Source organism: Misgurnus anguillicaudatus, chromosome 22 (assembly GCF_027580225.2).
Source record: "Misgurnus anguillicaudatus chromosome 22, ASM2758022v2, whole genome shotgun sequence".
NCBI lineage: Eukaryota > Metazoa > Chordata > Actinopteri > Cypriniformes > Cobitidae > Misgurnus > Misgurnus anguillicaudatus.
The window spans coordinates 42,316,858-42,342,284 of NC_073358.2; the positions used below are offsets into that span (position 1 = coordinate 42,316,858).

At 36.7% G+C, this 25,427-nt stretch overlaps 1 protein-coding gene across 2 annotated transcripts in view; it reads left to right on the forward strand.

The window, feature by feature from the left end:
* Positions 1 to 24,282, forward strand: part of git2a (G protein-coupled receptor kinase interacting ArfGAP 2a) — a 38,487-nt gene extending 14,205 nt beyond the window's left edge. The window contains exons 12-20 of one of the 2 annotated variants that reach the window (XM_073860834.1): positions 1,717 to 1,828; positions 1,919 to 2,061; positions 2,155 to 2,304; positions 6,220 to 6,498; positions 18,325 to 18,407; positions 18,672 to 18,863; positions 19,395 to 19,550; positions 22,934 to 22,997; positions 23,173 to 24,282. In XM_073860834.1, coding sequence (XP_073716935.1) covers positions 1,717 to 1,828; positions 1,919 to 2,061; positions 2,155 to 2,304; positions 6,220 to 6,498; positions 18,325 to 18,407; positions 18,672 to 18,863; positions 19,395 to 19,550; positions 22,934 to 22,997; positions 23,173 to 23,382 — 1,389 coding nt within the window. In that variant the 3' untranslated portion in view covers positions 23,383 to 24,282. The remainder of the gene's footprint in view (positions 1 to 1,716; positions 1,829 to 1,918; positions 2,062 to 2,154; positions 2,305 to 6,219; positions 6,499 to 18,324; positions 18,408 to 18,671; positions 18,864 to 19,394; positions 19,551 to 22,933; positions 22,998 to 23,172) is intronic. The other variant, XM_055198686.2, reaches the window with a different exon arrangement.
* Positions 24,283 to 25,427: the final 1,145 nt, after the last annotated feature.

The following is a 25,427-nucleotide window of genomic DNA, read 5'->3' on the forward strand; positions in this document are numbered from 1 at the left end:
AGTGACAGTTTCACCATGCAGAAATGTGCTAGACGAACATGCCAACCAGGCATGAGATTGATCAGGAAAAGGAAGTGGCATCAAAAGTGCTACATGTTAAAGATGAATGATCATTTAAAGAATTGTTCACTAACAAATATTGATTCTGCAATTATTTGCAGGTTCCCAAAGTAATATGCTGTTAGTTTTACTGTGACATTTTAAGTAATTTTTTTATCATATAAGATTCATGGCTGTTGTTTCAATTGAAGTTTACATCCCAACCATTAGATAGCATTCTTCTCTCTGAACTTAAACAGTGACAGGAAGTCCTTGCATAGGGGTGCACCACACATTTTTGCTAAGGTTTGCATATGGTGGTGTGTTCTCAATGACAGCTTGTGTCAAATTATATCCCATTATATTCCTAAAATAGGAAATATCCCAATATGTGGCCACGACTCTTAGTAACGCAACATAGTGTATCGTAACTAGGGGTGTCACGATTTGAAAGCACAAAAAATTGCTATCTTATAATATCTGACCTTGAACCCGGAGATGCCCTGCCATGTTAGTCTTGCTACCTGTGAAAAAATATGGTACACGCACATACCTGATAAACAAAACTTTCTGTCAGATGAACATTCCTGTCAGTACTTTGCACCTTAAAAACGCGCTTTTATTACCGTCAGACGAGATTGTGAGACTATACCCCAATCAGTCCCTCCAGAAAAACGCGATTATGCAATCGCATGATTCAACACATAATCAGCAAAGGTCTGCATATTTATGCGGAGGTGTAATTTTTTCAAATATGCCGCACTTTCGCGGCATAAATTGTAGATTTCTGTGCGCAAAATATTGCATGATTTCATGATCCCTGCATTTTTGTAGCAAAAATCACATATATCTTAGAAAGTTGAAAAATGTTGCATTTACTTCACACAAGCGCAGCCATGTCCCCTGTTGCCATGGGAATGTTATGAAGTGACGTGATTATGTATCGTGAACATCATTGAAAATCTGCAAGAGCTGCAAACAGTTTTTGCAAGTTACCGCAGTTTTTGCAAGTTGCCGCAAGTTTCTACAGTTTCATTGCATTAAAATCCCGCCTATTCCATCGCATTTATTTTTTAAGAAAACGTGCCGCAAGATCAAGGATTTTTGCCCACAACAATCAAAGAGCAGCTCGCGTGGTGTCTCCTGCCATGCTATCTTTTAACTGGCTGTAGCTAGCTAAGTTAGAGAAGGTTGACTCGCAGCACTCAACTTGTGTTTTTTTCCCACTTGGCAAGCTGACCGGACGTGATATGGGAGCGTGGCAGCATCGACGATTCCATTTTTTTTTCCCATTCGAGATTCAAGGTTGTGACTTAATTTCTATCAATTTCGGTTTAAAACCGGAATCGTGAAACCCTTAATCGTAACCATGCTTCGTGATGTGTATCGTATTGCGAGATTCATGCAGATGGATGCACTTTTTTTGAGCTTCGAAATGTTGAACCCCGGTCAGTGCCATTGAATAAATAATCAGTAAATTTTCCTTTAAACTTCAGTGTATTCCTCACACAAAGCTATTGTATGAATTGGGATATTGCACAATGTTATGTTGTGTATTTCTAATTTAGTTCTGTACAGATAAAAACTGCATATGGGCTTGGAATGACACAAGAATTAGTTAATAATGACTGCATTAATTACATTTTTGGCTGAATAAACCTTTAATTTCCTTTCCAGGGGCGACAAAAGCTTGCAAGATTTAATGCCCATGAGTTCGCCACCCTTGTGATTGATATTTTAAGTGATGCAAAGCGACGCCAGCAGGGAGGTTCAGTGTTAAGTCCTAAAGGTACATTTTTGGATTCATCAACTATTTGTCCCCAATTATTATGATGGCTCCTCTGTTAATGTTTCATGATTGTTTTGTTTTTCTTCATAGACCTTGACAATGTTTTCTTCAAAAGTCAAAGTAGTCGTCACGGAAGCGAAAGCCAAGAAATCGACCAGCCGGACTACGACAGCGTGGCGTCTGATGAGGACACGGATGTTGAATTGCGAATGGGCAAGGCAGACCGAGCTAAGGTTTTTTGAAGAATTGATTTCTTGTGCAGTTCTTCTAAACACAATTAGACTAACGTTTCAACCGTGTTTCCCAACTTCTGCTTTCCTCTTTAGAGTTTAGACTCTGACGTGTCCGACGGACCGATTTCCGTGCAGGAGTTTCTGGAAGTGAAGAATGCGCTCTCGGCCTCTGAAGCCAAAATACAGGAACTGATGAAGGCGAACAGTAACCTGAGCGAAGAGCTGAAACTGATGCATATAAAGGTACCAGAGATTCAGCATTGAGCGCTGAACGTCCTGGTCTGAGGGGTTCCCTTTTTGATCTCCTTAACCCGAGCAAAGCAAGACTTTTTAAACCCAGCGCCTAAAGATCTTCCATGCATGTGTGTGAGAAAATGGGGGTGACATCACCTAAATGGCTCCTAATGTCACCAATCCTGACTTTTAACATTCTTTGGAATATTGATGTCTGAATAATACTGTAATAATTGTGATGTAGTGTTTAAATAACCAGCATGAACTCAATCGCCATACCACTAGAGATGCTCCAAATAACTATTTGACATCAAAATAATATTGACTGTTCAATAATTCATTGGCATGCTAACCTTCCTAACTGTAAAGGTCTCGCGAATCCATGCAATGTCTTTTTATTAACAGAAGCTGTATTTATGCACATTCATATAAAAGTTTAGCACAGATACTCCTGTAGATAAAAATGCATTGAGTAACGCTTTCAATTGTAATTTAATTGTAACATTTATAAATGAATTCATCTTATAGTTAGGAAATTTGGCACTGAGGTGTCACAAACTATATGTTACAGACAAAAGCATACAAAACAAAAAAATACAGAAAAAAATCTATAAACTGCTGAAGGAGTATATAGCTTGTACTGGAAATGAAAGCTAAACAAACATAGTATTTTTTTTTAATGTTTGCTCATTTCTAGAATAAAAGCAGGTTTTTTATGTTTGCCCATTTCTATAGGCACCGTTTAGGGAAGTTACAGTTTCAACATGTTTCCTGTTACATTTCTCAACCAATTATAAGAAAGGATATTTTAAAGCGAAACTTTTAAGGTTATAAATGGTTTCCCTACTTTAATGACTAAAACCAGTGTTAGTCCTTTTAACAGCTACAATTTAGACGTGTTCAAGTTTTGACTTGAGATGTTTCGAAATATACCTGCATATTCAGACAATGATGAATGTTCATCTGTTATAAAATTCGATCATTGTGAATATTTTGTGATAAAGCTGTGTGGCTTTGCATTGGTTGAACATCTGGCTGGATATAAATAGCGATGACCAAAATTATGTAATAATGGGTGAATTCAGTGAGCTTTTCTGTTACGCTTTTATTCTGCTTATATTTATTTTCCGACCCTGCAGAATTTTTGATGCATGGCCTCTCTCTAAGCTATGTAGTGAGTCTTTGTCCCTGTAGTTTCTTAAGCATGTCTAACTTGTGCCGTCTTATTTGTATCCGCCTGTGCCTGCATGCTAACTTTGAGTCTGGCTGTCAAGAAGTTTAGATTTATTACCTCCAGGCAATGATTTCCTAACATTTTAGCTGAAACTATGTGACCTAAATTATACATCAATTTAAATGACGTACTCCTTGAGACTAGTAGTGTTAACATATTAAAATTATTGTAGTTTAATTTACATTTATTCATTTAGTAGGTGTTTTATTCGAATTTACTTACAAATAAGAGAGCATTTAACGTTTTGTCATTGCGCTAACATTAAGTGTAGTCTTCAAAGCTGCGTTAAAAATTTGAATTGAAGTAAGGAAAGATGAACGACGTAAACGTTTTTTAAATTTATGTAAACAAACAAAGCTAGACTATGGAAAAGTTGTGTTGGTCAGGTGAATGGAAAAAGTGTTTTCACTTAGTTATTGAAATCGTAGATGTATACTTTCGTTGGTTTACGATAAAATAGCGTCATTTGCGATAAAATACCTTCCTTAAGTAATTTAAAATAATTTTATTTAAAATAATTAAAAACTTGTACTTTTATTATAATAATAATAATAATCATAATTATTATTATTATTGTTATTACAACTTTTTTGTTTAATTAGCATAGAATTGCATCACAATCCAACAAACGTTCAATTTCATCAAACCTCCATTGAAATCCGGCTTTTATTCTAATTAGTATTTATAAATACTATCAGTCATTGTAGATTTCATATTAAAGCCATTTTACCAACTAAAAAACAATAAAAAGTCAAATATATAATATTTAAAGCTCCTGTATAGCTCAGTGGTAGAGCATTGTACTAGCAAGGCTAAAGGTCATGGGGTTCGAACCCAGGGAACGCACACACTGATAAAAATGTATATCTTGTAATGCACTTTAAGTTGCTTTGAATAGAGGTCCGGACATCACATGACCCATTCTGCTTACGCCACCATACCTGCAGCAGGGAGTGAATATGAAATTAATGGCGAGTTTCGTGTCAACAGAGTTTACTGAGCACTTTTCTTCAAAATGTATCTATATGTACATCCAAAACTTAAAGGCAGGGTGCATGATTTTTGAAAAACACTTTGGAAAGGGAGTCGGGCCGAGCATAGATATGTATAAAGGCTAGATGTCTCACCCTCGCTGCTGGCCAACTGAGTGGAACGTCCGCATTTTGGCGGCCATCTTACCACAGGGCGCTCGCTCACTCGTAGCATTAAGTTTTAATGATGCAGGTACTTTTAAATGACCATAACTTGCTTAAAGGAATATTCAATTTTCTTAAAAGAAAAATCCAGATAATTTACTCACCACAATGTCATCCAAAATGTTGATGTCTTTCTTTGTTCAGTCGAGAAGAAATTATGTTTTTTGAGGAAAACATTGCAGGATTTTTCTCATTTTAATGGACTTTAATAGACACCAACAATTAATACTTAACTCAACACTTAACAGTTTTTTTCAACGGTTTCAAAGGACTATAAACAATCCCAAACGAGGCATTAGGGTCTTATCTAGCAAAACGATTGTCATTTTTGACAATAAAAATAACAAATATGACTGAACGGGGAAAGACATCAGCATTTTGGATGACATGGTGGTGAGTGGATTGTCTGGATTTTTCTTTTGAGAAAATGGAGTATTCCTTTAATTTTTTACCGATTTTCAAACGGTTTGGTGTGTTATAAACGTCAAAGATGTACCTATGACACTGCATACTTATACTAAAAAAAAAAAAAAATTCATGAAACATGTTAAAGCATCCAGAATTGTAGCCACGTTAATAACATTTGTAAAAAACCAAACCGTTTGAAAATCGGTGGAAGGTTGAGCGGGTTGTGGTCGTTTAGAAGTACCTGCACCATTGAACGGAATGGTGTGAGTGAGCGAGCTGTCTGGGGTAGGATGGCCGCCAGGTGATGCCGTTAGAGATTCCGCAGTAAGACATCCAGCCTTTACACATATCTATGGGGCCGAGTACCAAAACACACTTGTAGCCAATCAGCAGTAAGGGGCGTGTCTACTAACCAACATCATTGCCTGGATTGCATATGTGGGGGGCGGGTCTATCAAAAGAAGGTCCAGATTCTATTGGGTTGGGGTGTGGTTTTTTTAAGGTGATTTGAAATGTCAGTATTGGCCTTTAGAGATCATGCACCCCACCTTTAATAGATAAAACATATCAGATCCCTATAATGCCTTTTAACATGTATTAGCACAGTTATTTTCCACATTTTAAACCCTTTCATGTCATTTCAGGGTTACTATTAAACATTAAATCCTTATACAACATGTCAAAATAGTAAGGTTTGTAAGGTATAAATAGTCTGGTTTAAAATTGTTGTTCAAACACTATCGACACCAATGCTACAACGCTCAAGCGCTTTACAATGTAAATGTAAAGAGTAAACATTCAACAGGCCTAGGTTGGCATTTGAACTCAACAATTTTACTTGTCCATTACATTTATGCATTTGGTAGACGCTTTGATCCAAAGCCGATTGCAAGCACATCTAATCTATAAATTTTTATCGGTGTGTGTGTCTCCTGGATCAAACCCATGACCTTTGCGTTGCTAGCACAATTGAGCTGCTACAGGAACACTTTTGCATTCATCTATGATTGACCGTTTCTCTGTAAGCTAAGCTTTGCTACAGTTTCTGCTTTTCTCTCCATTTCTCTTGCTTACTCGTTTCTCCAGCTGCAGTCTGTGCAAAGTGAGAACAGCTCGCTCAGGCGCCAGGTCTCAGCTCAACAGCCCTATCAGACCCCCGCGGGCCCTGACCATCCAAATCCTTCCAACCCCTCTACCTGTTCCTCCTCTTCCTCCTCCTCTGCCCTGAAACGGCACCTGTCTGCACGGGTGAGCCGCCCCATGTCTATGTATGAAACCGGCTCTGGTCTGAAGCCCTTTCTTTCCAAGGGAGAGACCATTTACCCTGAGGAGAACTTCCCTTCCCTGCAACCCTTTCCAACCCATGTAAGTACAGACCTACCTCTTGCCCTGTCTCCTTCCTTTCCTTTATCTGCTCTCTTTATCTTTTCGGTGTGATGGTTTGCTGTCAATCATCAAAGTTTACTCGGTACATTGAATTGTGGAAACCATTTTGGATTATCTTAAAGGTGCCATAGAATGGAATATTATTTACCTAGGCATAAATGTATAATAAAAGTTCTGTTCATGAGTACTTATGAAAACCTTGTGCATGCAAAAGACTATCTCAATAAAGTTGTGACTGCTGAGCTACCACTTTATGCTAGTTAATGCTAGATGCTAACGTTTAGGTTGAAGTTCTACTATTGGCAATACGGTTACGTTTTGCAGGTCCAAACCATAGACTGTAAAAAAGATGGACGACGCCTGTTCGCTCTCTTCCATTGGTGAAAAGTGAAGCCGCCAGTGTCCCGATATGGCGCTGACATCTTGGGTCTTGAGTCTGAGAATAACGATTTCGGGACCAGTCATGCGCAGTAGTGAGCAGGAAGGGAAGGCGCGAAGTCAAAACCCCGCCCTCGCTCTCGTAGAATGCGCATATCACACGATTTCACAGCTGTCAATCATGACGTGACACCACCGTTTTTATATCATTAAATAACTAACTAAACACAAACCTATTTTAAAAACAAACATTTGAATTTACATCAGCGTGATACAAACTACAGTAAATGACAGAAACCAACTTCGGAAAAAAGATAATTGAAGTGTAATTAATTTTTTTAGTTGGTCTCAAGTCCCATTGAATAACATGGGGAGGCGGGCTTTATGACCTATACTGGGACCGGTCACTGGGGGGCGATCGAGATGTTTTGGCTTCACTTTTCAGGGCTTGTGCGGCACGCTTGGTCCATACTGAATAAAAACACAAACTTACTACTTAGAAACGTCCATTAACAATCTTCAAACAATGTATTATCCAGAGCTACTGGAAGGAGCTGCTCTGTGAAACAGCCAATCAGAGCAGAGCTCAACATTATTATTCATGACCCTTTCAAATAAGGTAATAATAGATGATTTTATTCCAAAGGCAAATCTATTCCCGGGTTGTATATGGACATGTAAATCCATCTCGGGATAATTTTTGCACTTAATAAAGCCACATACTTGTAGATAACAAAAAACTATTTACCATATTATTTTAATGCATTCTTTGGCACCTTTAAAGAGACTCTGTGTATTAATTTACATGTAATCCTGGTTTTAATGCTATGTGTCTTTATGGCCAACTTAATGCAAAAGTCACACACTTCTATTTAAATTGCATTTGTATGCCTTAAATTTTAGGCAACAGTTCTATTATGAATTTAATTTCGATGTTTGTATATTTGTTTCTGTTTGTGACCCTGTCTGTGAAATCCAGGCTAAAGTCTCATAATCTAATTATAATATTGGGAGCATCAAAGTTTAATTTCAATCTTTGACATGACCTTACTCGATCAATAAAGATATCAAGGTTATATTTTCTGTATGTAGGACGATTTTATAGAAAACGGTAAATCAAAAAATGACTTAGGCTGGGCTTTCACAGGAAGGGTCGTATTTTGTTGGCTGAAATGGGTGAAAGTTGAATTGGTGCTGAAAAATAGGAAGGTTTTTTAGATGTAAGTATTTGGCTGGTCACATGTGAGTGTATAACAGCATTATACATTTGTGACCCTGGACCAAAAAAAACAGTCATAAGTAGCACAGGTATATTGTAGCTATAGCAAAAATACATTGTATGGGTCGAAATTATAGATTTTTCTTTAATGCCAAAAATCATTAATATTAAATAAAGATCATGTGCCATAAAGATATGTTGTAAATTTAATTTTTCATTAGTAATATGTGTTGCCAAGGACATCATTTGGACGATTTCCTGAATATTTCGATTTTTTTGCACCTTCAGATTCCACATTTTCAAATCTGCCAAATATTGTCCTACAAACCATACATCAATGGAAAGCATATTTTTTCAACTTTCAGACAATGTATACATTTCCATTTAAAAAAATTAACCCATATGATAGTTTTGTGGTCCAGGGTCACATTTATTCAGGAGTACAACCATTACATAGTGGACAATGTTACTCGGTACACCTCAAGTATAGCGAATGCTTTGGTTACTGTTGATACTTTTTAAACCAATATTATCTTTGTATATGTTTGAGTGAGTTTTAGTATCCTATTGATGTAAAAAACCCATTTTATTTTAAATGATATTTTATATGATATAAGCTTCTGTTTCTTTAAAAAAAAAAAAAATTTAAGTGTTCATTGTGGTAATAAAATGTTTAAATACCATTTGCTTTTCATCACATTACTGCTTATAAATTTGACTGAAATGTAAAAACAAATGTTTGATAACTGCTATACAAACATCATTTTTCAGTCCTTATTATTAAACACTTGTGCCTGAATGTCTGATTTTATAAAACTGTTACTAGTAACTGATCCTGACCTATAACTATATGAAGAGTTTGGTTCCAAAACGCAATAAACAGCATTAAAAAAAAAAACGAGTTACCGCCAAAATCAGTATTGTGTCAGGTCCGTATTAAAAAGTAAATTCTTAATTTTACGCAAAATCCAATATCCGCCGTGTTATTCTGTCATCTTATCTCCCTTTTTTTCCAAACCCTGACAAACGGCAGTCCACCTCCTCTGCAGGCTGCAATAAATCTGCTTAACCAATCACAGCGCACCATTCCACGCATTGTAAACAATAAGGGCAGTGCTTTGAATACACACAGAATCATAGTTTTCCTCATCTACTTTGTACTTTGTGATCAACAAACAAATAAAAACAAAATAATATTTTTGATGGCATTGATAAACCTGTGGTGGTTTTCTGTAGCGGGGAAGAAACGTAAGCCATCAAAATCGAATAATTCTCGTGAGAGGCACTAGGTCGAAGGAAAAATGCCGGCTGTTGCTTGTTCTCACACAGCATCAAGCTTCTGTCATGCTGACACATTGACCCCAGAGGATCTTATGAAAAACTTTCCATTATTTTACTCAAAGTCAACGAAAATCAAGCAGGACCAAAACATTTTACAGCTGATCGCTGTCAAAAAAGTTCAGCGATGACGTCCCAAGGATGACATCAGCAATGACAGTGTTCTTAATATGACAAAGTAAGTGTTTTGATTAATGCCATTAAAGGAATAGTCATTTTCAATATTAAAATATGTTATTACCTTCACTAAGAATTGTTGATGCATCCCTCTATCATCTGTGTGCGCTGCGATGCTTCGATGGCGTTTGGCTTGGCCCCATTCATTCAATGGTGCCATTTGGAGATGGAGTTGGAAGTGACCAAGCACATCAGCGTTTTTCCTATTTGGGACGAGTGGTTGTGCGGGCAAGTTTGGTGGTACAGAGTAGAACGTGGCGCTTTTCTAAGCGGATTTAAAAGAGGAACTATATTTTATGGCGTAATAGCACTTTTGGGAGTACTTCGACTCGCCTGAAAAGTCCGCTCCCCTTCTCACTCTCATAATGGGAGAGGGAGGGTGTTACTGCGCCGAGTCGAAGTACTCCCAAAAGTGCTATTACCCCATAAAATATAGTTCCTCTTTTAAATCCGCTTAGAAAAGCGCTACGTTTTATTTTATACCACCAAACTTGCTCGTATAACTACTCGTCTTAAATAGGAAAAACGTTGATGTGTTTGGTCACTTCTAACTTTATCTCTAAATGGTACCATTGAATGAATGGGGCTAAGCTAAATGCTATCAAAGTGTCGCAGCGCGCTCCAGCGCTTACGTGCACGCACACAGATGATAGAGGGATGTATCAACAATTCTTAGTTAAGGTAATAACATATTTTAATATTGAAAATGAGTAGACTATTCCTTTAATGTTTTTTTTATCCGTGTATACCACTAGTCAACTAAATGAATATATCATGGCAAGATGAATGCACATTTATATATTGATTCAATAGATTTATAGCATTTTGAAAAAAAACTTGTATTTATTGCATTTTGCGGAAAAATAATCAGTTTTTATAATAAATCTTTGAAAATCAAATTATGGATTTGAATTTGTAATGTTATTATAACCTAAAGATGCTATGTGAACGTTTGTAACAGAAAATAGTGGTTTTCTTGGTATAGAAAACACATATTTACCCAAATGAGTCAAAATGGATTTATTGCATTTTGGAACCAAACTCCCCTCAAATATGTAATTATATCACATTATAATCAAATAGCATTTCTTCCGTTTCTCTCAATATTTTCCTTCATAACTTTTATTTAATAAGTCTGATTTGCACCTTTTTTAGATTGAAAAAGGCATGTCTGATGCCACTTCCTCATCCCTCCCATTACTCCCTTCCTCGACCTCCTTGTCCTATTTGCCAAAAGAGAGCATAGAAAGGGTTAAGTACATCCTCACATGCTCCGTGCCCCGCGGGACCGCCCGAAAGCACCCAGAGGCCTCCTCCTCTTCTCCCTCCCTCTCGAATTCATCCTGCACCTCCTCTGCTCCCATCAGTCCCTACCTATCCTCTTGTTGTGCTCCGCAAATTACCGAGCATGATCAAGCCCTCCACCAACCCTCCAAGGGCTGCTGTTTCCTAATGATACGTATTTCTGCCTTCATCACCACCATCTTGGCATGTGTGGTCACATCCAAGCCGCGCTGCACTTGACTTGACTGCTGCTGCTATGACACATACGTTTGAAAAGCTTTGCATATGAAAAACATTCAAGCTTTATGAGTCATTTTAATAATGCCTGTGTGTGGCTTTAATGAATTAACAGGTTTGGCTTTACTCCTGTGTTCTTACAAATATTTTCAGGACCATTTCAAGCACATAAGATCATACCAGATCTACATCTCAAATGCATTTTTGCTAGATGCAGATTTGGGATTAGGATTTTTGAAATTATAAATGTTTACATTGATTTCTGCAAGGCAAGTAGTAGAAATAGTGATTGCAGTTTATGTTGTGGTAGTCCAAGCGTTATGACCAACTTTTCCCTCGCAAGACATTACTATAATATTCTGTTACAGTAATTTTATAAAGTCCCAGTCAAAGTGCTTTTGGAATCTGACCCCATTACCTCATATCCCTGAGCAGAGTCAAATATCTTTACTGTTTCCATGCACTGATCGATGCCACTGTGCCGACATACAGCCGTAACATTGACTTCTACTCCTGTACACACAACAGCTCCAAAACAAAGTTGCCATTTGCATACTTATTGTTTTTTTGTGAGTAATATGCTTCACCGTGTTTTTTCATTGAGTGCGTTTACATGCACAGTCTTACGCCGATTATGCTTAATAAACTGATAACACGTGGGGTCATGTAAACGTGTAAATCGGTTTTCTTTAATCGGGGAAAGCCCATAAACGGCGTAAGCAAGAACAAATCGGCACAGGTAGTTTATTGCTCATTATGCCGATTTCGCGTGGCATGTAAACACTTTAACAGGCTTTTCTCACGGTTTTGTCCATGTGCGCATGTCTCCGCTTATGAAAGATAAACGTCACAAGCGGAAGTAAGCGCAAAGTAATGCATAAAAGTCTCCGCTCGACTAAAGCAATTGGCAGAGAAACTGTTAAAATAGCAGCTCATGTTACATTTGCAGGTTCTGCAGACACGAGAAGAGATACAACAGTACAGCTTAAGACAGATATACCGTTGACTTTTTGAACGACTCTTGTGTACTATAGGTGGTGACGTCACTGCCTGCGAGAAAACTGATAATTCTTCAATTCACTTGTAAACGCAGTTGTCTGCATAGCCGGCTTATTGATTTGCATGTAAACGCATGAAAGCAGTTTTCTGTAATAAGCAGATTTTTGATAGTTATCCGCTTATTCTGTGGATGTAAACGTACTCATTGTCTTTGTCATAAATTGTTTTTATCGTTTGTGCAGTTTAGTGCCGATCTATCTGATGGACTAATATAGAAGTTCTGTTTACCAGTGTGTGACGCAGGTTGACCAGTAAAAACGCATGCTTGTGACCAGCTACACTGTTTGAATTTAAAGGGAAACTCTACTTTTTTTGAAAATATAATCATTTTCCAGCTTCCCTAGGGTTAAACATTTGATTTTTAGGAGGTGCAGTGCCTGAAAATACTCCCCTGCTATCGAAAGTTACTAAGGGGACTATTTTTGGCTGCTGTGTATTATCATTGCGCCTCCTGCCTGCAGCCATGTTACGGCAGCAAAGTCTTTGATTATTATGCTAGAATGAGAGTATAGTTCCTAGACATATCTGCTTAGAAAATCACAACTTTTAATTTTCTGTCTGTCTTAGTACACAATGTAACTAGAAGAGTCAAGTTTTAAATAAGAAAAATATCAAAACTCTTTGGTCATAAACTTAATAAACTACGGCCGTACACATGTTCATGAGAGTTGAGTTAAGGCGGAAGCTGACGTCTGACCCAATATTACAAGACCCCATCACTTCACTTTAGAAGACATTTAATAACTGTATGGATTAGTTTTTTGATTGATAGATGCACTTTTTTGGAGCTCTAAAAACGGGGCACTATCCAATGCCATTATTATAAGCCGAAAAGAGCCTGGATATTATTTAAAGAACACCTATTATTTGATTCAGGCTTTTACATTTCCGTTGGTGTATGAGTGTGTATTACATGTTAACTATGCAAAGGTTACAAATCCAAAAAAGGTTCAACGCGAGCAAATTTTACCAGCCAGGCTAATTGTAACCACTTTTAACCTCTTTGCTTCCTTTGCAGTCAAACTTCATGATGCTATCAAAGCTTACTGCATAAAATACTCTCTTGCTTATCTAAACTTTCAACAATGTAGTTTTCTTTTGCTTTTACCCTGCATTACTACTATTTTACTTGGGCACAACTAATACAACAAATTATTTTGTTACAGTAATTGTAGAATTAAAGCTGCAATCTGTGCATTGTTAGAAAAAATTGGTCACAAAAGATGTACCTCAGCTGTCACTGAGGTAGTACACTGTAAAAAATGATGTCAAATCAACATATATTTTTGTTACTTTAACGTAATTTGACCTATTGTCCGATTTAGATTTTACATTTCCTTTGGTGTGTAGTAGTGTTGTAGTTCTCGAGACCGGTCTCAAGACCACTTTTTAAAGGTCTTGGTCTCGTCTTGGAATCAAGCGCATTTTTACTCAGTCTCGTCTCGATCTCAGATAAAGAGGACTCGGATTTTATTTCAAGACCGGTCAAGACCACAACTGATGGCACAACAAAAATGTATTTTTATCATTAATTTTATGCAGTTTATTCAGGTTTGGCATATGATGTTGGCATTGTTTAAGTATTGTTTAAGTTTCTCCCAATGACAATTTTTCTAATTTTATTACTAAAAACACCTGCATTGTGTTAAGTGGATGTCATCAGTTCTTTTGGTTCTTTTTGATTTGACATTTGGCTAGCCCAATAACAACTTTTAGGGCATTTTATGAAGCATGCAGCGTCAGTGTGCGTCTGTCAAAATAAGAGACGACTGCGAATTGACATGCGGTAAGCAGAACTGCTTTTAAAACACTGTTGTTAGATATCCTCTTAATAAAACACAGTCAAAAACACAAGTGATAGACCAATGACTGTTTGCAACATGACAGTGATTACACGTCAATAAAATACAGTGTGGGCAGAATTATTACATTAAACTTTTGATCACAGTTTTTATCAAACATATTTTACTAATTCCAAACTAAATAAATTTTAATAACTACCATTAATTTTGTTAATAAAGCATTTATAAGTAATACATTATTGTTAATGATGGCTGACTGGAGAAAAAAGCACCTTATATTCAAGTGTGCAGAATTATTAGGCACATTTTCTTTTACATTTAAAATGGGCCAAAAATGTTTAACATTCATTATTTGATGTCCATAAGAAAGATGCCATGCATGGAAATTGCAAAATTGAGATATGACCATTATACAAGAAATCCTGATTCAGGCAGCAAGGGCATAAAATAGGATGAAAGGAAAATATATATACAAAATTAATGTTGTTTATTAAAATTACATTGGTTTGGAATTGGTAAAAGGTGTTCAGAAAAAAAGTGATCAAAATTTTCTGCACACACTGTAATGGGGCTTGTGGCTTGTCATTGTAACATTTATCTTGTCTCAGTGTTATCATAAGGTGCACAACATTGTGCACTCACTGGCTTATACTATTATTTTTAAAACCTGCAAAGCCTTTTACAGCGCTTACATTTTTGTAATGTCACGTGTCAGCTCTTATACTTTTTTACTTAATCATTATATGGAGTTTTAGTCAAGGTTGCGATACTATGTAGTGGGCCGGTCTGGGCCAAAATGCCAGGGCCAATTTTTTGTCCCAGTCCAGCCCTGGATTAGGTGTCTCTTGGGCAGGTCAGTCTGGGAAAAAAAAACATCTAACGCTAACTTTTTTGGAAAATGCAGTACATTGCCACCGCGCCTTTTAGCGCCATTAATGAATTACATTAAAACAAAGAAAGAAAGCAACGGGCTGCGTTGCGCGATGAACGAGTGTTATTGGCTTGTCAGACAAAAATAGTGCGAGATGTATGATACGTCTGTATGATACTCGCTCTCTGTTTCTTGTGTGTGTCAGATCATCGCTCTCTGTTTCCATCTGACAGAAGAAACAGAAGGGGAGGGGTGGAGCTTGTTAAGAGATGATTGGGCCAGCCCAGTGTCAGTATGGAAAATGAACCAATGGGCCCCTGTCCATGCTTTATGAGGCCGGTCATTGGCCAATTAAAAATATATATATATCATATTATATTCACCGGCCCCCAAGGACGTCGGCCCACCGGGCATTTGCCCGGTATGCCAGATTACCAGTCCAGCCCTGACTTTAAGTTAAACAATTTCAACTTGTTTTTATAAGCTATGTCAACTTGCCAGTCAAAACTGAATTGACATGCAAAACCAAGCTGTTTTAACTTCATGCTGCATTTTCTTTACAGTGTACCCTTTTAAAAGGTCCTAATGGGTACAATTTACAGAAATGTACCAATATGTTACAGTGGGGGAAATTGAACGCGTCAACATTTTTTTCAGTACATATATTTCCAATGGGGTTGTTCACGTGAAATTTTCACCAGACATCAGTATTAACTCAAGAAATCAACTAATTTAGAGAAATTCACAACATTAAATAAATGTGCAGTGGAGTTGAATGACACAGGAATAGATGTGTTGAGCACGTTAAGAAAAATCTAGTCACCAAGGCAAGGAACCAGCTGGAATCCATGAGTGTTTAGATGTTTCCTGTCTGTGCAAATTATTGTCAGCTGGGTTGGTAAATTGATGAGCTGTAAAAAGGCTTTTTGTTACCAAGGTTAGCAAGGAGCACTCCAAAAACCTTCGCAACCTTATTGTTGCGAAACATATTGATGGAATCTGATACAGATGTATTTCAAAACTTCTGAATCTTCCTGTAAGCACCATTGGAGCCATTATCCGCAAGTGGAAGCAACATCACTCTATCATCAACCGGCCACGCACAGGAGCACCTCGCAAGATTTCTGACCAGGGAGTCAGAAGAATAGTCGAAGAGTAGCCCACCAATAGGAAAGAGCTCCAGAAAGACTTGGAGGCAGCAGGTACCGTCGTCACAGACAAAACTATAGGCAATGCAGTCCACTGTCATGGAAGAAAAGACAATGCCGAAGCTCGTTTAAAGTTTGCTGCAACTCGTTTGGACAAGCCTATGAAATATTGGGAGAATGTAGTCTGGTCAGACGAAAGCAAATTTTAACTTTTTGGCTGTCATGCCACACCCCATGTTTGGAGAAGAAACACTACCAACACTGACGTTTGGAGGTGGAAGCCTCATGATGTGGGGCTGTTTTTCATCGCATGGTGCTGGCAGACTTCATGTAAGTGAAGGAACGATGAATGGCAGAATCTGCTGCCATCCACCAGGATGATGAAGATGAGACGTTGGACCTTCTAGCAGGACAATGATCCAAAGCATACAGCAAAGGAAACTCTCAATTGGTTTCAAGGTGTTAGAATGGCCAAGTCAATCACCTGACTTAAATCCAATTGAACTTTGTTTAAATTTTGTAATTTTTTTGTAGCTCATCAATTTGCTAGCCCAGCTGATAATATTTTAGAGAGTTTGGTTCCAAAACGCAATAAATCAATTTTGACTAATTTGGGTAAAAACGTGTTTTCTATACCAAGAACGTGACAAGATGAAAACCACTATTTTCTGTTACAAACTTTCACATAGCATCTTTAGGTTATAATAACATAAAAAATTCAAATCCATAATGTGATTTTCAAAGATTTATTATAAAAACTGATTATTTTTTTAGGCAAAATGCAATAAATCCATGACAAGTTTTTTTTCAAAATGCTATAAATCTATTGAATCAATATATAAATGTGCATTCATCTTTGCATGTTATATTCATTTAGTTGACTAGTGGTATACACGGATTTAAAAAATCAAACACTTACTTTGTCATATTATGAACACTGTCATTGCTGCGGTTAAACTTGAGACGTCATCGCTGAACTTTTTTGACAGCGATCAGCTGTAAAATATTTTGGTCCTGCTTAATTTTTGTTGGCTTGGCGTTAAATAATGGAAAGTTTTTCTTAAGATCCCTTGGGTTCAATGTGTTAGCATGACAGAAGCTTCATGCTGTCGGGAGAACAAGCAACACCCGGCATTTTTCCGTCTCCCGAGTGCCTCTTACGTAAATTATTCGAATTTGATGGCTTACTTTTCTTCCCCGCCACAGAAAACCACCACAGATTTATCAATGCCATCAAAATGACTATTTTGTTTTTCTTAGTTTTTTTATCACGAAGTGCAAAGTAGATGAGGAAAACTAGGATTCAGTGTGTATTCAAAGCGCCGCCCTAGTTTACAATGCGTGGAATGGTGCACTGTGATTGGTTAAGCTGATTTTTTGCATTCTGCAGAGAAGGAGGTCCAGAGTTTGTCGCGGTTTGAAAAAAAAGGAAAAAAGATGACAGAATAACACAGCGGAAATCAGGTTTGGCATAAAATTTAGAATTACCTTCTTACTACTGACCTGATACAATACTGATGGTGGTACCAAAATTTTTTTTAAATGGCTTCGTTCGCACATATAGGAAATATAATTACTTTCTAAGTACTTATGGATTTCGGCTGGTTCCTTGCCTTGGTGACTGGCTTTTTTAGCGTGTTCGGTCTTTTTCCTGTGTCATTCAACTTTGTTGCACATAACTTTATTTATGGACTTTAGTGTTTTTAATTCTTTGTGTTTGTGGATTTGTTGAGTTAATACTGATGATAATTTCATGTGTATAACCTCAAGATATATGTGCTGAAAAAATATTGACACCCTTTAATACTTATTTCCCCCACTGTATGTATCTTTGAGGTACAGTACAAATAAACTGTCTTTGGTACCAATGTGTACCTCCTGAGGTATTAATATGTACACTTTGGGTGCCAAGGTATAATTGAAAGGGTATAGCCCCAGTGACAGCTGGGGTACATATTTTGACTACTTTTCTGACAGTACAACTTTTTTTTAAATAAACAAAAGTTCAATACTGTCTCCTTATCTTACCCAGATTCACAAAGGTAAACTTATAATAATGATGAATAATTTGAGCTGTCAGGTATGATTTTGAAAGAAATGTCAGTATGTCATCCTCAATAAAAATAATAACTTCAATTTTAGGTTTCAGACAGAGATGCCAGTTACAGATTGCAGCTTTAAAGTATTACATTTGCTGAGTTTAATTTTAACCACCTGACAAGTTAATATTTCTAATTTTCTCATTCCAATCTTGTGATGTCACGTTTTGTTGCCACATTTTTTTCTTTATAGGCCTCCAAGTTTGACAAGCAAAGCAGCATGTCTGACGGTGACTATGACAACACAGTGAACGAATCCGACATTGATGATTCAGGGTACGGGACACTTTCCATTTTACAACCTAAAATAACTCTTGTGTCAAATCCTGCTTCCTTCAAACCAACCTTTATAACTGCATTATAACCAGTTTTCACAGGAAAGTAAGTATTGCATCTGGGGCTGTCCTCCGCTTTCAGCCAAGTATAAATAGAAAACATGCTAATGGTGTCATAATGGCATCATAAAACCGCAATTCATGTATTACTCATCCACTTCCAGACACATTTCTTCCATTTATTAATTATGTCCTCCCTCTACAGATTTGTCCGTCGGTGTCGTCTACGCAGCAGCGGTTGGATGGCAGAGAGTGGCTCCATACCGGAGCTGGACGATCATGAATGCGAATCCGACCCCAGTCTGCCCAGCACAGAAGACGTCATCCGGAAAACTGAGCAGATCACGAAGAACATCCAGGAACTGCTGAGGGCTGCACAGGAGAATAAATACGAGAGGTGTGGAAAAAAGTCTATATCAGTATCTCGCCATGGTTTTTGTCAGTGGAAATTTCTATGCTTTTTCATGCAGTCACAATCTGCATAAAAGGATAAAATGAAAATTCTGTCATCATTTATTCACCCTCATTTTGTTATAAACCGGTATGTTGAACACAAAGGATGATACCTACACAGTTGATGGTACCTATTGACTTCCGTAGTAGGAATACCAAATACTATTGAAGTCAATTGGTACCATCAACTGTGTGGTTACCATCATTTATCAAAATATCTTCAACAGAATAAAGAGCATTGTCAATACTTTTAGTTTGTTATTTGTTATTCCCCAACACTTTTTGTTAATCACTGCTATGCATTTGCTATCCATTTTTTCCATCCATTAAACAAGTTCCTCTATTTGTACCTTTCTCCATTCTCATCCCTCTCTCTCTTCTTATGTGCTCAAATGAATGTTCACCATTCGGGCTGTGTCTCTTCGGGGGGCGCGCTTTCTGTTCGGTCCCCGTTCTGTCTCTTTCCTCCCACCAGTTCCCCGTGTGAGCAGAGGGAGAGTGTCCGCAGACTTAGACACAGTCTGGGTTGTTTCGGCACCCTGGTGCCTTGGGCAGACAAGCCCCCGTCTCCCATGCAGTCCCTCGGCCTAAGAACTCCCCACCCAGCCGTCCCCAACAGCCCTGCCTCCTGGTACTCTGGCCTCTGTCCCTGCCTCACAGGCACAGTGTCTACATCTACCTCTTTCTTTACTTACACACTAATCTGCTCGTGTGCCTCATGGGGCACAGGCGTGGACTCGGAGCACTAACATAACATGCATGTATGTGTGCAAAAACATCGAATGCTACAGCTAAGTACTGTAGCATATTTATGACATGTCCACATGATTTCAACATTTAGTTTCATGATGCATGAACTTGGGAATGATTCATCCCGTGCCCGTTACTTAATCTTTAATGAAGTGAAATCATTTGCTTTTCTGTTGAATTTACTTATCTGCTGATGTATATGAGGTCATGTTACCCTGCCCCAAAAACCACATAGAATAATGCCCAGATAAAAGTATATCCTACACTCGCAGAAATAAAGGTACAAAAGCTGTCACTGGGGCGGTACCCTTTCAAAAAGTACACCTTTGTACCTTAAAGGGATAGTTCACCCAAAAATGAAAATAATGTTATTAATGACACCCAGATGTCGTTCCAAACTCGGAAGACCTCCGTTCATCTTCGTAACACAGTTTAAGATGTTTTATATTTAGTCCGAGAGCTTGTTGACCCTTCAATGAAAATGTATGTACGGTCCATGTCCAGAAAGGTAATAAAAACATCATCAAAGTAGTCCATGTGACATCATTGGGTCAGTTAGAATGTGTTGAAGCACCGAAAATACATTTTGGTCCAAAAATAACAAAAATTATTACTTTATTCAGCATCGTATTCTCTTCCGGTTCTGTTGTGAAGCGCATGCGCGAGACCAAAGTCACGTGACTGCAGGGACGCGGCTGATGTCTTATCCTCAGACATGTTTGCGAAGATTTTTTTTAAACTTACAGCGTGCCTCTCCCTAACACTGCAAACGAAGCTTGGGCGCACAAAAAAAAGCTTGGGCGCACCAGATAACACGTAAGCTGCGTCACTGCAGTCACGTGACTTCAGTAAGTCTTCAGACATTCTCTAAATAAATTACTCTTATTTTTCTAGTGATTTAATTACAGTTACTTCTGATGTAATTGAACTAAATACTGTTTATGGACTGTAAAACAATTATATATAATACAATAGTGGATTTAACATCGAAATTAAAATCTAAGGTTGAAATGCATGTTTTTTATGTGTCCTTCTCACTTTAAATACTATGATGAGTTAATAAGAATAATGGTAACACACTAGTGTAGTTTCCAATTCTTACTATTAACTAGTTAGTTATTGGCATTCATATTACTGAGATACTTGCTGTTTATTAATACTTAAAAATCACATATTAAAAGGCACATATCATGAAAATCTGACTCTTTTCATGTTTAAATGCTATAATTGGGTCTCCAGTGCTTCTATCAACCTATAAAATGTGAAAAAGTTCAACCCAGTAACTTAGTTTTGGTAAACCATTCTCTGCAAGCATGTGAAAAAATTGCTAATTGAAATTTGGTTCCCTTTGTGATGTCAGAAGGGGGTAATAACGCCTCTTAATCAAACCATAGCACTGCCATTTAGTGCAGAGATCAGCTCATTTGCATTTTAAAGGACAGACCCAAAAAGGGTACATTTTTGCTCACACCTACAAAGTGGCAATTTTAACATGTTATAATAAATTATATGTTATTTTGAGCTAAAACTTCACATACGCACTCTGGGGACACCTAAGATTTATTTTAAATCTTAAAAATGTATTTTTAATCTTAAAAAAGTCTTGTGAAATGTCCCCTTCAATGCCGGATCCTTAATCCTACCCAATTGCTACCATACTTAAACTTAACAACTACTTTACTAAATATTAATAAGCAGTAATTAGGAGTATACTGAGGCAAAAGTAGTTAATAGTTAGATAATAGTGAGAATTGGAACTTACAAAGTGAGATAAATAATTTATATGATTTAGTCGAGACGTTTCAAGCCTATTTTGTATCATTTAACTTAATAGGATTTAGAAAGTAATTCGTAATAAGTAATAAAATACTTTTTGGAGAGAGTAATTTGTACAGTAATCTAATTACATGATTGAAGATGTAATGAGTAAGTAGCAATGAATTACTTTTTTGAGTACCTTAACCAACACTGATTGGCATTAACAAAGATTAATAAATCTTGAAAAATTTTATTGCTCATTAATAGCTAAATACATTTACTAATGTTAACAAATTCAACCTTATTGTAAAGTGTTACCCCAAAATGTACTTATTAAATAAATTTAAAATTTTTCTTAATGTAATAAATTAATGACAAACTCATGCATCCACAGGTTACAGTAAAAATTACTCTACACTGTAAAAAAATTCCGTAGAAATTGCAGCTGGGTTGCCGGTAATTTACCGTAGATTTACATTTATGTTATTTACTGGCAAGAGTTTGTTCAAAGTTAAATGAACATTAAACATTTAAAAGTCTTTGTCTTTACAGACTAAAACTAAAAAAACTGCATCAAGCAAAACATTCTGGGAAACAAAATCTGAAGCAAAAAACAGAAAAAGGTAGATGATGATTTCTGATTCCCAGAATGCTTTTCATGAGGCTGTTATTGTAAAGTTTTATTCTGTAAAGATAAAGACTTGTTAATATTTAAAATTTATTTAACTTTGAACAAACTCTTGCCAGTAAATAACATAAATGTAAATCTACAGTAAATTACCGGCAACCCAGCTGCAATAACATTGAAATTTCTACGGAATTTTTTTGCTGTGTAGGATACAGTAACAGGATGCAGTTACAGTAGAATACAGTTTTAGGACGTACTCTCACTATGCATACTGTGTACCGTACCCGAGTACACTTTTCCCCCCAAAGTGTGGTTAAATTGGCTAGTGTGATCGCTCTGTTCCGTATCAGGGTGTGGTACCCTTAAGGGCGCACTTACAATGTACGTAAACGAACCATACCGAGTATGATTGTCCCTCCTCCTCACTCCCCTACAATATACACTAGTCAACATTTGATGTGAATCAAAACCTTTCATAAAAGTTGTCCTAAAACCAATACCTGTTTTTGTTAAAGGGCAACTTTGGTGACCTTTTTTTAATCCACTTCAAATGTTGACTAGTGCTGCAGCCCCACTTCCAAATATACAAGATAACTAACATATTAAACAAATGTGCATGGTACAGTTTTTCTGGTGGATTATTACTGCACAGATTATATTTTTTAGATAACCTGTAACAGAGCACAGTAGAAAATCACAATATGTATTTAAGATTAAAAACATTAGCACAAAATGATGGATATATGGTTGTTTGCTGTGCAGCTTTAAAGCTATACTTACCGATTCCTCTGCGGTTGGCTTGATTTCTTTTTCCTAACTTTGACTAGTTACACTTTAAGATGTATTTTAATATCTTCCCCTCTGTTTGTATACCCTAGCTTTGTACCCTGCGCAGAAAGAATACATGTGGCTGTAAATGAGATGGCTGCCCTGTTTCCCAAGGTTTGTACTTTTTTCCCACACTTTATAACACTTTATTTCACTGCATTTAAAAACAAATCTTTTTTCACTCTTATTTAATAAAGTCATCATGAACTGCTGTAGAAGATGTTGTTATAAATAATACTATATGTGTATTTCAGTTATATCACACGTATGTATGTATGTTTGTCCACAGAGGCCACGGTTTGAGACCGTAAGGAGTTCTTTGCGTTTATTAACGTCCAGCGCGCACCGATTGCAGAGCGAGTGCAAGAAGGCGTCTCTTCTGGAAAGCAGCCCGACAGTAGATAAGCAATTGGTCACCCAGCAGGTCATCCAGTGCGCCTATGACATTGCCAAGGCCGCAAAGCAACTCGTTACCATAACCACCAAAGAAAACAACTGACCCAACTTCCACCCATAATGCAAACGCCATATATCATTTACTTAATATTATTATTTTTTGTTAAGATGTATTTGCATGTTGTGGTTTTTAATTTAAGGTGTAACTGTAAGATAAAGAAATGTTCTTTAGGGTTGTATAAAGAATGTGTCTATGTTGGATCTGTGAAAGTAAAGGATATGTATTGTAGATTTCAAAAAGTCTTGGAGTGAAAAAGCTTTGCAAGAGAGAATGAAACATAAATGGGGCAGCCAATCACATAGTGAATATTCGATAAATGCCTCACTCTTTGCACTATACTCTTAAAACATGTAACGATTTTGCCTTTTCAATCAGATATTTCATATTTTGTTCATGTATGTGATGTCGATTTATTTTTAAATGAAGGCTTTTATTTACACCACTGTCATATCTATCTGTACTTGAACATTCAGGTAGTGTGGTTACAGATATAATAATCAATTGTGATGCTGAGTTATAGGTTATGTACAGTAACCATAATTTTATTATATACTATATAGTTATATATTATAATGCTTTAGAGGTTAACTTTTTCAGTACATTCACTGACTGCAGACACAATCTCCAGCAGATTGATATGGTTATATTTATTATTTTGTACCAAGCTACCAAAATGTCTACCACATTAAAGTCAGTGTTTAGAATATTTCATTTCTTGTCCATTAAACAGGTTGATGTATTGGTTTAACCTGTTTAGGTTAGTCGAACCAAATGGTTGTGATGTGGACCTTTAGCTCAGTGTTGAAGTAGTGTTTGAGTATTTGTAGTTGTTCAGATAAACTGGTCTTCCACCGATTAGAATTATGGCTGTCTGTGGTTAAAAAAACAAATGTTTTTTTATTTTTAAATAAACTTTATTTATAATTTACACCCTCAGTTGTTGCTTCTGAGCTCTTTGTGTTCATATTAGAAACAGAGCTACTGTAAAAATAAAGTATTTTAATAAATTTCGAGTTAATTTTAATAAAAAAATAGTTGATTCTTTTTTAGATGTTTAATCAACTAATATTTTTAAGTTGAATTAACTCACAATTTTAAGGCAGCACAAACACTTTTTAAAATTGAAACGACAAATCTTTCTTACAGTGCATATGAATATGGGCAAATGTCTACTTTGTCATGAAGTAAAATTTGTACCCAGTATTAATTTTTTATTTTTTTTATTTTTCATAGTTAAGTGCAAATTTCAGAATTATCACTTTTTTCCCCTCATAAATCTGCGCATGAAAATTAAAATAAAATATATATTAAAGGGCACCTATTGTCCGTTTCACAATTTTTCATTTCCTTTGGTGTATGTGTATTATTGCATGTTAACAATACGCAAAAGATACAAATCCCAAAGTAAACGATGACATGTGTTATCGTCTCCAGTGTAAATCTCTTTTCTTGGAGTACAATAAACACGGATTGGATTGTACGCAACAGTTTACTTACTGAGATTGATAACGTAGACAAGACCGACATTGTCATAATTCCTTTCGCTTTGGACAGTTAACTCCTGTTATATTTGCATTTTGACAGAATCTTTGAAACATGGTGCGTCACGTTTCTGGCTGACATCAGAGGCATTCAGGCCAATCACAATGTACAGATTAGCTGGCCAATTAGGGAAACAGCGCTTTTTAAATCAATGAGTTTTGTAAAAATCAATGCGTTTTAGGAAGAGAGGGAAATCTGGAGATACAAAAATGTATGGTATGTGGAAAATAATGTGTTTTTTGAACCATAAACCATGCGAACACATTGTATTATACCAAATACGCAAAATAACATTGTTTTTAGCAAAGAAATACACTCATCTAAAGGATTATTAGGAACAACATACTAATACTGTGTTTGACCCCCTTTCACCTTCAGAACTGCCTTAATTCTACGTGGCATTGATTCAACAAGGTGCTGAAAGCATTCTTTAGAAATGTTGGCACATATTGATAGGATAGCATCTTGCAGTTGATGGAGATTTGTGGGATGCACATCCAGGGCACAAAGCTCTCGTTCCACCACATCCCAAAGATGCTCTATTG